The following is an 11852-nucleotide window of genomic DNA, read 5'->3' as shown; positions in this document are numbered from 1 at the left end:
ACAACTCTTCCCTGAATGTTTGGTAGAACTCACCAGTGAAGCCATCTGGACCTGGAGTTTTTTTGAGTGGGAATCTTTTGATGACCTGATCAATTTCTTCTTTTGTTATGGGTCTGTTCATGTTTCCTACTTCACTCTATGTAAGTTTAGGTAGGTTGTGTTTTTCTAAAAATGTATCCATCTCTTCTAAGTTTTCAAATTTGTTGGAGTACAACTCTTCATAGTATTCTCTTATTATCCTTTTGCTTTCCTTTGGCTATGTTGTGACATTGCCCATGTGATTTCTAATGCGTGTTATTTGTGTCTCTCCCTCTTTTCTTTTGTTAAGTTGCCATCTCATTTATTTCTGCTTTGATCTTTATTATTAATTTTCTTTTAGTAGATTCCCTTTGTTGATCTGTTTCTAATTGAAACGGTTGAACATCAGCCATTTCCTTTTGGTACAGTGATTCTGTGTATTCCTTCTATTTTCTTTAGATGCTTTCTGCATCATTCAGTAATTTGCCTAGAGAATCCTTCAATAATGAAAGTCAAGGCTTGAATTTTTTCTTTAGTTGCCCCAGCTTGAGAAATGCTGAGTGTGTTCTTCCCTTTTGGTTTTCTGACTTCAGATCTTTGTGCATTTTGTTGTACTACTTGACTTTGTTTTCTGAAGCTGACTTTTGAAATTTTTTGTTCAGCTCTTGTACCTCCTCATTTCTTCCATTTGCTTTAGCATCTCTACGTTGGAGAGCAAGTTTCAGTGTCTCTTTTGACATCCATTTTGATCTTTTCCTTCTTTCTTCTTAATGACTTTTTGCTTTCTTCTTGTATGATTTTTTTTTAATTTCACATGTTCATGATTATTTTATTTATTTTTAATGTTTTATTGTGAATTATGTGATAGTTTACATGGGAGAACATTAACTTTACATTCATCCTATCGTATATCACTTCATTGCCATGGTTACAGCCCCCTCCATGCATCATCAACTGACCAAAGGTATACCCTGCAAGTCTGCCCCCCAGTTGTCAGCACACAGCCCCTCTCCATCTCTGAGTCTAAAGTCCCCAGCCGCTCCATCTCTCCATATTATCATCTTTGTCTCCATCTCTGGTGTCATTGCTTCTCTGTGTAGGGTCCCACATTCTGCTCTTCTCTCTTGATAGTCTCAGGGACTTCCACTCCTAGATTGCTAAGTCCATCATTCCCCTCCTTTTGCTAGACAATGTCTACCTTTACATTTCCAACCCTCACAATCAGTTCTGATAACAGTGATTCACTATTGTATCACAAGGGACCTATCCGCATCTCCTTTCATCAGCCCCGCCTAGACAGATTGAATACTACTCATTGGAGATTCTACCTTCCGCCACACCCTCTGGATCTAGGTTCCCTCTTGAAAGCTTGTAAGCCAGTCACTTCTTGTCTTTGGAGCCCCACCCCCCGCCCGCCCCTCCTTTTTGGGAAGTCAGTGTCCAAGTTGCCCATCTCTGTCTACTCTGTGTATGGTGGGAATGATCCTTGCTGTAAAGATTTGTTCCCTCTTTTGAGCTGCTGCATCCATTGGTGTAGGTCAAGTTCATCAAATTGTATCAGATTACTCTTTTTTTTCCTCTTCTTTCTTCTTCTATTTGAGCTCTGGGTATCCAGTCATTGAATCCAGGTCAAGTGGGTATTATCTGCAAATGTGGGTGTTCTTATGCATATGCCCTCTCTTCTTATCAGTTGGATACTTCATTCTCCACTCTAGTCCTTTGTAGCAAGCAACTTGCTTATTCTTGTAGTAATCAGTCGGTCTGCCTATATTGTTTTGTATTTTTCCTGTTGGTCTTTCTTTCAAGAAATATCTTCTGTTCTTCTGGCCACTTCAGGCTGGTCTGCTTGTCCTTGCAAGTGGAAATCTCCCACCTCAGAAGTTTCTGGATGCTGTTCAGTATTCCACCTATAGTCTTATGTAATGCAGAGGTTCCGCAGGAAGCTGCCTTCACTGGGCACATTTTCAGTCCCTTTTTAGGTATTCCAATCAGTTATAGGTAGAAGACAGACTTACAAGTTTTCTATGGTGATCCTGTATGATGTTCTTGATGTCATCCCACAACTCTTCTAGTCATTGGTCTTTAGTGTTTAATGTATCAAATCTGTTCTTCAGATGATCTCTAAATTCAGGTGGAATATATTCAAGGTCATCATTTGGCTCTTGTGGACTTATTTTCATTTTCTTCAGCTTCAGTTTGGATTTGCATGTGAGCAATTGGTGGTATGTTCCACAATCTGTCCCTGGCCTTATTTTGGCTGGTAACATGGAGCTTTTCCATCATTTCTTACCACAGATGTAGTTGCTTTGATTTCTGGTATTCCATCTGGTGAGGTACATGTGTATAATTGTCTTTTATGCTGTCTAAAGAAGGTGTTTGAAATGAACAAATCATTGGTTTTGCAGAATTCTGTCATGCTATCTCCAGCATCATATTTTCAACATATACTAATCTGAAAATAACACTTATTTTCAGAATAGCTGTCTCAGTACTAAGTGCCTGCAATCAGGTAAGCATTTAACTATTAACCAAAGTGTTGTTGGTTTGATTCTACCCAGAAAGGCCTGGCAGTCTGGTTTCTGAAAGTTCGAAGCCTTGAAAACCCTGTGGAGTACAGTTCTTTGTACATACAGGGTATCCATGCATCACTGTTGACTTGGTGACGCTGGATTTGATTTTTTTGTTTTTGTTTTTTTTGGTCACTGTACTATAAGAAACGGGAGCATGGTGTCTCCATACTATAAGCACTAGACTGTGAGCCACAAGGTCCGTGGTTTGAGTCCCCCCAGCCACTCTGCAAGAGAATGATAAGGATTTCTACTCCTGTGAAGAATTATAGTCCCAGAAACCCTATATGGAGTCGCTGTGAGTAGGAACTTACTTGATGGAGCTTAATAACAACAAATACCTGTAACAAAACTCAATAGAGGAAAATCTGAGCTTAGCATTTGAGTTGTTAATTGGTAGAAGTGGTGCTGATGCTGTTGGTATGGAGGTTTATTAGCTTAATTAATGATGAGAACCACCTTTTTAAAGTCCTCTGGCTTGCTTTAAAGACAACCTCATGGTGCAGTGGTTCAGTTGTTAACCAAAGGTTCAAACCAACCAGTTGCACCACAGGAGAAAGATGAGGCTGTCTTGCTTGTGTAATGATGAAACCCAGTGGGCAGTTCTACTCTGCCCTGTAGGGTTGCTATGAGTTGGAATTGATTTGATAGCAGTGGGTTTGGATTTTGGTTGATGCTCTTCGACATGTGGTGATGCCCGTTCAATGCTTGATTTCAAGATTGAGAAGCTGGAAAAATTCTAAATGTAAGTGTTGGAATCTATTCGCTGTATGCATCAGAAATAAAGCAAACATACTTTTGAACTGAGATTGGAAAACATGGTGTCAGGATTGGAGGAAGACTCAATAACAACCTGCGATATGCAGATGATACAATCTTGCTTGCTGACAGTGAAGAGGACTTGAAACATTTACTGAAGAAGATCAAAGAACACAGACTTAGGTATGGGTTGCATCTCAATGTCAGAAAAACAAAAATCCTCACCACTGGACCAATAAACAACATTCTTATCAATGGAGAAAAGATTGAAGTTGTCACGGACTTCATTCTTCTTGGATCAACTATCAACACTCATGGAAGCAGCAGTCAAGAGATCAGATGACGTATTGCATTGGGCAAATCTGCTCCACAAGAACTTTTTAAAGTATTGAAGAACAGAGATGTCAGCTTGAGGACTAAGGTGCACCTGACCCAAGCCATGGTATTTTCAATAACCTCATGTGGATGTGAAAGCTGGACAGTGAATAAGGAAGATCGTAGAAGAATTGATGCCTTTGAGTTGTGGTGTTGGAGGAGAATACTGAAAGTGCCATGGACTGCCAAAAGAACCAATAGATGTATTTTGGAAGAAGTGCAGCCAGAGTGCTCCTTGGAGGCCAGGATGGCTAAGCTTCGTCTCTCATACTTTGTACATATTGTCAGGAGAGAACAGTTGCTGGAGAAGGATGTGATGCTGGGTAAGATGGAGGGTCAGAGAAAAAGAGGAAGACCCCCAATGAGATGGATCAGCCAGGTAGCATCATTGATGGCATCAAGTGTGGCAGTGGTGTTGGGGTTGGCCCAGGATCGGACATTGTTTTGTTCTGCTGTGCATGGGGTCGCTATGAGTTGATTCCGACTCAATGGCAACTGACAACAACAACAACAACAACAGGGAAAGAGCATTTTCTTTAGCAGCTATTTGTATGTCCATTTCAAGTTTCAGAACAGTAGGGTATACTTTTCTGCCAAGATTGTTGTAGTTGCTGTTAGGTGTTGTTGGTCAGTTCTGACTCATAGCGACCCTATGTACAATAGAATGAAATACTGCCTGGTCCTGAACCATCCTCACAGTTGTTGTTGGTTTGAGCCTGTTGTTTCAGCCACTGTTCTAATTCTTGCTCCTTCATTGTGCCTTCTCCTTTTCAAGCAGGATTCCGATCCTTGAAAGTGAGCTAATAGTTATCTTCCTCCTGTGAGGATCTGACTAGGTAGTAGTGGCAACTTTAAAAGCAAGTGGAGTGTTAAATCACAAGGTAAATGCAAATATAAGTGGCTCTAGACTGGAGCTCTGGTAGCATAGTGGTTACGAATCGGGCTGCAAACTGTAAGGTCAGCAGTTCGAAACTACCAGCTGCTCTGCGGGAGATAGATGAGGCTGTTCTGCTCCCATAAAGATTAACAGCCTCGGAAACCCTGTGCAGGGTTGCTATGAGTCGGAACCGACTCCAAGTCACATAACAACAACAACAACAACAACAAGACTAGAAAAAGCTCCGGTAGCTGAGGAATTCTTGCCCTGCTACAGCTAAGCCTTTTTTCTGTGGTTCTCTTGAGTTCCATAATTGCCAGATAAATACTTGAAAACACAAAACAACCCCAGGATCATATACCTGATGGAGAGGTAAAGAAAGCTCCCTGTTACTATAGCCCTGATTTTCTTCCCTCTAATTCCAGGGAACCACTACTAATGTAGTTTCTGTCCAATGCCTAATATTTAATGCATTTTCTGTCTTTTATGTTTTCACTTGTTTCAAATTTCTCACTCTTAATCAGTATTTAACTTTGAGATCTGTAGTCTCACAGCTTTGTTGTTGTTGTTAAATACCATGGAGGGAAATGTGCAGAAGCACGGAAGGGAGAACAGTTTTTTAAGAGTCCATTCTTGGCAACAGCTATGGAATGAGTTTTGAAATGGGAGAGAGGAGGAGGTGAAGGCTGTTGGCTTAGAAGAGGCTTGGAGATCATTTGTGGTTTCCTTTCATTCTGAATTTGACCCCATTTATTATTCATAGACCACTTTCTGAGTTACCTCCTGCTGCTGAAAAAACCAAATACCTTAAGTGGGTGGCTTTAAAAAGCAGACATTTGTTTTCTCCCTGTTCGGGAGCTTAGAAGTCCAAATTCAGTGTGTGTCTTTACTGGGAGGTTCTGGAAGTCCCTGGAAGTTTGTTTGCTTGCAGACAATACTCTCACAGCATCTCTCCAGTCCCTGTGTATGTCTTTGTGGCATTTTTGCCCTTTTTATAATTTAGAAATGACTAGGTGTAGGACAGAAACCTGCTGTGGTTCTGTGGCTTAAGGTGCTGGACTGCAAGGTCAGTTTGAACAGCAAGTTCGGCGGTTCAAGCTCATCAGCTACTCATTGGAAACTCAGTACAGGGTTACTATGAGTTGGAACTTAATTGACAGCACTTAACAACAACTACAAGGCATAGGACACAGACCTCTGGTGGTGTAGGGGTTAAGTGCTCGACTGAAAACCTATATATTGGTGGTTCGAACCTATCACCCTCTTTGAATTGTAGAAGATGGACAATCTAATTCGTTAAAAGTGTAGCCTTGGGAACTCTATGGGGCAGTTCTACAATGTCTTACAGGGTTGCTATAAGTAGGTAGGTACTATGGTGGCACTGAATGGTAAGCACTGCACTGCTAACTGTAAGATTGGCAGCTCAAAGTTAATTCTTTGGGAGAACGGTGAGACTTTCTGTTCCCATAAAGATTTGCAGCCTCACTGGCTTGGGGAATATGCTCTGAGGACATTTAAATGAATATATATTTTATTAGTTTTATGTGTATACATCCAATATTTGTGCTTTGTTCATTTGTGAAATATAAGATATAAATGGGAAGCCCCAGGGAAGAAGTAGGTAGGATAACTGTTGTTGCAGGGAGGGGATTGTAATCATTGAGATGAAACAAAGGATGTAATTTGTTGAATGTAAATCTAATGATCTTGTCTGTTAACCTTCACTCAGTTCATGAAAATAGTTAAAATAAGTTTTTTTTTTTTTTTTTTTTTGCAGCCTTGGAGACCCTATATGGGGTTACTATAAGTTAGAACTGACTTGATGGGAGGATGTTCCCCCTTCCTCTCGTGTGACTCCATCAACAGCAAAAGAAACCCTTTATTTCCAGTTGTCACATTTACAGGTTGTTGTTGTTAAGTGCCATCATAGATACCCTGTATAGGGTTTCTGGGAGTCATGGTGTGGCGCTGTGGGTTAATGCGCCAGACTGCAAAGCCGTTTGAACTGCAAGGTCAGTGGTTAAAGCTCACCAGCGACCCCTCAGAAACCCTATACAAGGTCACTATGGGTCAGAACTGACTGAACAGCACTTAACAACAACTACAATAGGGTTTCTGAGGAGCAGCTGGTGAGCTTGAACTACCAGGCTTGCAGTCCAGGGTTAGGATTTCAACATAAATTCTTTTTTTTTTTCATGGGGAACACAATTTACTTCATGAAAACCCATTTAGTAGTCCGTCCTTGCTACATTTCAGGTACTGTGTTAAGGAGTCAGAGATTGCAGTCCTTGTTCTCTAGGGGGAGAACCAGGCATGCCATGCAATGTGCATAGTACCGTGTGATACATTCTGTGATGGAAGGGAAGGAGGAGGCTGTAGGAGCTCCTAGGAAAAGATGTGACCAGCCTGAAGCAGGCCAGATCTGTGCGCCTGTGTGTGTATATGGGATAACTGGACATACTGGTCGGACTGGGTTCTTTCTGTGTCACTTAGAAAAGTGCTGGGTACCTGAGGATGTGAAGCAGCTGGATTGATGATAATATTTGGTTCCCCTGAGCCATGTCTATGGTTTCATGTTTCCATTTCTCATCCTAGAAACTCTTGACCTGACTATCTGGAGCCCGCATGACAGAAGTGATGTTGCCCTGCTGGGAACTGTCTCTTTACCTAATGGCCTCATTTGGCTTCCACTTCTATTCTTTCTATGAGGTTTACAAAGTCTCCAGAGGTAAGACCCCGTCTTTTCTGATATTTGTCAAGAAAGGGAGGGGGACAGGATGCCCAACGGTAGAAGATTCAGGAAGATGTTTAAGTAGGCTGACTTTGGTCTTGTTCTGTTTCTTCCAGTCTTACACAGTTGGAATCAATGACCCAAGTCCGTCAAGTTTTCTACCTTAATCCTGGGTCTTTCAGGTGCTCTATGGCTGCTCTCTTAAGACAGGAGAGTTTGATCTCGTGGCTGTTGAGTACCATGGAGGGTCTGCATGAATTATTCATAGTAAATTCTTAAATTTTTCTTTGATCATCACTATTCTCAGAAATATGGAGGCAGTTCAATGGAGACTCAGATGTCTCTCAGCCTCTTGGTCTGTTCTCTTAGTGAGTCTGTGTTCCAGCCCATAGAACAGGGGATTCTTTTTCTTGCTTTAAGGGCACATTGGTCAGTAGCACTCATTATTTCTGTTCGCCCCTAATCGGCCTGCATGGAGTCACATGACCCAGGTAGTAGCAAAGGAGGCTGGGAAATAGTCTTTAGTTTAGTGGCCAATGTGCTACCTAAAATTTTGTGTACTGTGAAAGAAAGAAAGAATTTTAGAAGGACCATGAAATTTCTGGGGACAGTTTCTTATAGGGAATTTTGTCTTAAAAAAGAGCAAGAGTCAGTCAAGTAGAGAGATGGGCGATGAATCAGTGACAAAAATAGATTTGCAGGCACATGGACACACTTGTGTGATGCCAGTGGGTGTGAAAAGTCACAGCATGGCTGGGGATCCTGAAACCAGTTATGTCATACTGGATTGGAGACTGTTGGGTGTGTGTGTGAGTTCTGGTAAGAATTGAGCTTACTTCGAAAAACAGAGATAAGCTTATGGAAGGTGTTCTATGTCTAGCTGAGGAGTTTGGAGGCATGTTAAAATTGTGTGTGGTCATTGAAAATTGTAAAGATAGATTCTGAAAATCATAGTGAAGCGTGCCCTGCTTTCAAATTCTTCTATACAGCTTGGTAGCACTTAACAACAGATAGCTCAATTGGAGTGACTTTCTCTCTGTTCTACATGTATCCCACTCAAAACCTTGGGTTTGGTTGCAGAGATTGGCCATCTATGTGTTGGACTACTAAATGAATGATCCATGGTTCAAACCCACCATCTGCTCTGGGGGAGAAAGATGTGGCAGGCTGTTTCCATAAATACTTACAGCCTCAGAAAATCCTAGGGAGCAATTAGACTGTGTTCTGTGGGGTCACTGTGAGTCAGAACCATGTCAGATCTAACCATTTTAAGGCCACAGTCCTCTAGACTGTCAGGTCTGCCCAAGACTTCTGACACTATGGGTTTCCAGGGCTACCTTGGAGTCCTGGTGTGGTGCTGTGGGTTAATGCGCTGGACTTTACTTCTGACCGACTGGCTACAAATTCAGAGGTCTCTTTGCTTTTCTCAGGACACCAGTTGCAGTTCTCGGGACATTTGGTCTTTTGACCTACTGGCTGCAAATTCAGGAGTTCCCACTATCCCCTGGGGACTAGAATGACTCACAGAACTCAGGAAAGTGCTATATTTATGATTACAGTTTTATAACAAAGGATACAATCAAAACCAGCATAAACAAGAGATGTATATAGTGAGATCTGGGAAGGTCTCAAATGTGGAGCTTCTGTGTGCCAAAGATGTGGGCATTACTGTCTTTCACCAACAGCTCACGCAAACCTCATTGTCCAGAGTTGTTTCTCTAGGCATGATTGATCAAACCATTGCCCATGTGATTGAACCCCATCTCTAGTCATCCTCGCCCACCCAGAATTGTGCTGCTATGACATGGTACACCTTCCTGGATGACCAGCCCCACTTAATGTGAGTTGCTGCACTTAGTGTAAACTCTGAGATATAATCTGGAATCCCTCCATAAATAAGACTACAATCACTTGTGTGAAATTCTAAGTGTTAGAGATTATCTCCCAGGAACCAGGGACAAAGACCAAATTTATTTAAAGTTCTGTATATACTGCACACATACCTTGTCTCATGTAATCTTTAGAGCAGCTCTGTGAAACAGTAGATTGCATAGAAACAGGGTTGGCTGTAGACACAGCCTGTAAAATCACTCTGGTCAAGGGCTGCTATGATGTCTTGATAGCACCAGAGACCCTGTCTGTTTCTATCATGTTTCTCTACTATCCTCAACTATGACTCCCGTCTCCTGATAGCTCCAGCTATCATGGTCTCTAACCTCCATACAAGAAGGATGGAAGAGAAGGGGAGGACAAGCCCTCTGCTTTACAGTATGACTTCACAGTTGCTGTGAATCATGTCCATTCATGTGCACTGGCCATAACCAAGGCTTGTGGCCTCATTTAGCTGTGAGGTAAGTTAGGAAATGTAATCTTTGGTTGTTGTTGTTGTTAAGTGCTGTTAAGTCAGTTCTGACTCAGCAATCTTGCATAGGGTTTATAAGAAGCAGTCCGTTGCTTATACAACAGTGCCACACCATAACTCCATAATCTTTGGTTGGCTGGTCATTGTTGTTAAGTAGAGTTGGTTCCTACTCAATAGTGACCCTGTATAAGGGTTTTCTATGAGCTTGAACTACCAGTCTTGCGGTTCAAAGCAACCTTACAGTTGAGTGTATTAACCCACAGTGCCACACAAATCTTTTTTATCAGGAAAAAGAAAGAATGGATATTAGCATTTAATCACTAGTCTCCTCCATAGAGAGAGGTCTTAAATATCTATTACTGTGTAACCAACCATCCTAACACTTAGGTTTAGCACAAGTACCAGTTGCCATTGAGCTGCTGGGGACTCATGATGACCCATGTATTTCAGAGTTAGAACTACACTGAGGGTTTTCAGTGGCTTTTGGATCTTTTGGAAATAGATCTGGTTGCTCTTCTTCTAAGGAGCTACGGGATGGATGAAAGCTGCCAACCCTCTGGTTGGTAGTTGAGCATTGAACCATTTACACTACCCAAGAACTCCCTTAAACCTGCTACCATTTGTCATCTTTCAGTGTTCTGACAGATCTTATTTTTGATACGCATGGGCTGGACTCCACGAGGCAGTTCTTCTTGGTGTCTCGTGAGCTGGGACTGTAGTCAGCTGGTGACTTGACCTGGCTGAAATGTCCAAGACACTGACTAGCAGCTGGAGTTGGCTTTTGGACTCATAACTCTTCTGGGCACTGTCTGCTGGAGCAACCTGGTTCTCTCCAGTAGCCCTCTCTACATGAGTTAATGTGTAAAATGAGTTCCAAGACAAAGTGTTGCAGGTACACAAAGCTGCAGATCTCTTAAAGTCCATTCTTTGATGCTGTATAGGTCATTTCTGCCCAGGTCTGTTGGCCAAAGAAAGCTACAGGGCCAGCCTTGATTCCAGGTGAAAGTAGACACTACCTCTTTATGACTGGAGCAGCATGGATAGACAAGGAGGGAGGACTTGATGGCAGCTGTCTTTGGAGTCTGTCACACTGGGCATTGTATTTCTTTATTCCGATGAGGATACTAAGAAAGATAAATGGAATGTGTCCAAGTCACATATCTGCTGTTCTTTCTTTTCACAAATAGCGTACCCATGTAAAGAACACACACACACACACATAAAAGTTACGGAAATGATGAAATGGTATAAGAAAATGTTCGGGCATTGTATGTCCACACCTATACCATGCTTGTCTGGCGACATTTCCAGAAATGAATTTCGGCCTCATTTCACCCTCATTCCATAATCTGAAAATGTTACTTTTGACCATGTTTGTATAATAACTAAGTCATGTCCTGTCACTTCTGAGTCATCACTTGGAACCTTGAGCCTACAGAAATCTACCATAAATCAAGTGGTATCAGATGGAAGTGTAAAAAAAAGCAAAGTCTGCACTGGCATAAATGGCATCTGTTGTTGTGTTAAGTGCTGTCGAGTTGATTCCGACTCACTCATAACAGCCCTGTACAGGGTTTCTGAAGAGTGGCTGGTGGGTTTGAACCACTGACCTTGCAGTTAGCAGTCCAGTGTTTGTCTTACAGAGTCATACCAGGACTCCTAATGGCATCTGTTGTTGCTGTTAAGTGTCAAGTTGGCTCCCACTCATAGCGACCCTGTATAAGGTTTCTAAAGAGCAGCTGGTGGGTTTGAACTGCCGACCTTGTGGTTCACACTCCAGTGCTGATCATACAGCACCACACCAGGAGCCCAATGGCATCTAGTAGCTATCAGTAAGAATATTGATTCAATCTGCACTGACAATAATGATCATAGTTTGGGTCTGACCAGCTTTTTTTTTTTTTAAATGTTTTATTGTGATTTATGTGATAGTTTACATGGGAGAACATTAGTTTTACATTCATCCTATTCGTATATCGTTTCAGTGCCATGGTTACAATCCCCTCCATGCATTATCAACCAACCAAAGGGTATACCCTACAAGCCAGCACACAGCCCCTCTCCCTCTCTGGGTCTAAAGTCCCCAGCTGCTCCATCTCTCCAGGTCATCATCTCTGCCTCCATCTCAGGCATCACCGCTTCTCTGTGTAGGGTCCTGCACTC

The 11852-nt window shown here is 42.0% G+C and overlaps 1 protein-coding gene across 1 annotated transcript in view; it reads left to right on the top strand.

Annotated features, from left to right (window-relative positions):
* Window positions 1-7233: 7233 nt before the first annotated feature.
* The window catches only part of HHAT (hedgehog acyltransferase), a 501005-nt gene continuing 496386 nt past the window's right edge, over window positions 7234-11852 (top strand). Inside the window, exon 1 of the mRNA XM_006834198.1 lies at window positions 7234-7324. Within this exon, the coding sequence (XP_006834261.1) occupies window positions 7234-7324 (91 nt within the window). The remainder of the gene's footprint in view (window positions 7325-11852) is intronic.

Source organism: Chrysochloris asiatica, unplaced genomic scaffold (assembly GCF_000296735.1).
Source record: "Chrysochloris asiatica unplaced genomic scaffold, ChrAsi1.0 scaffold00009, whole genome shotgun sequence".
Classification (NCBI taxonomy): Eukaryota; Metazoa; Chordata; class Mammalia; order Afrosoricida; family Chrysochloridae; genus Chrysochloris; species Chrysochloris asiatica.
The sequence above is the reverse complement of the archived record's forward strand: the minus strand, read 5'-3'. Positions and strand labels throughout refer to the sequence as shown.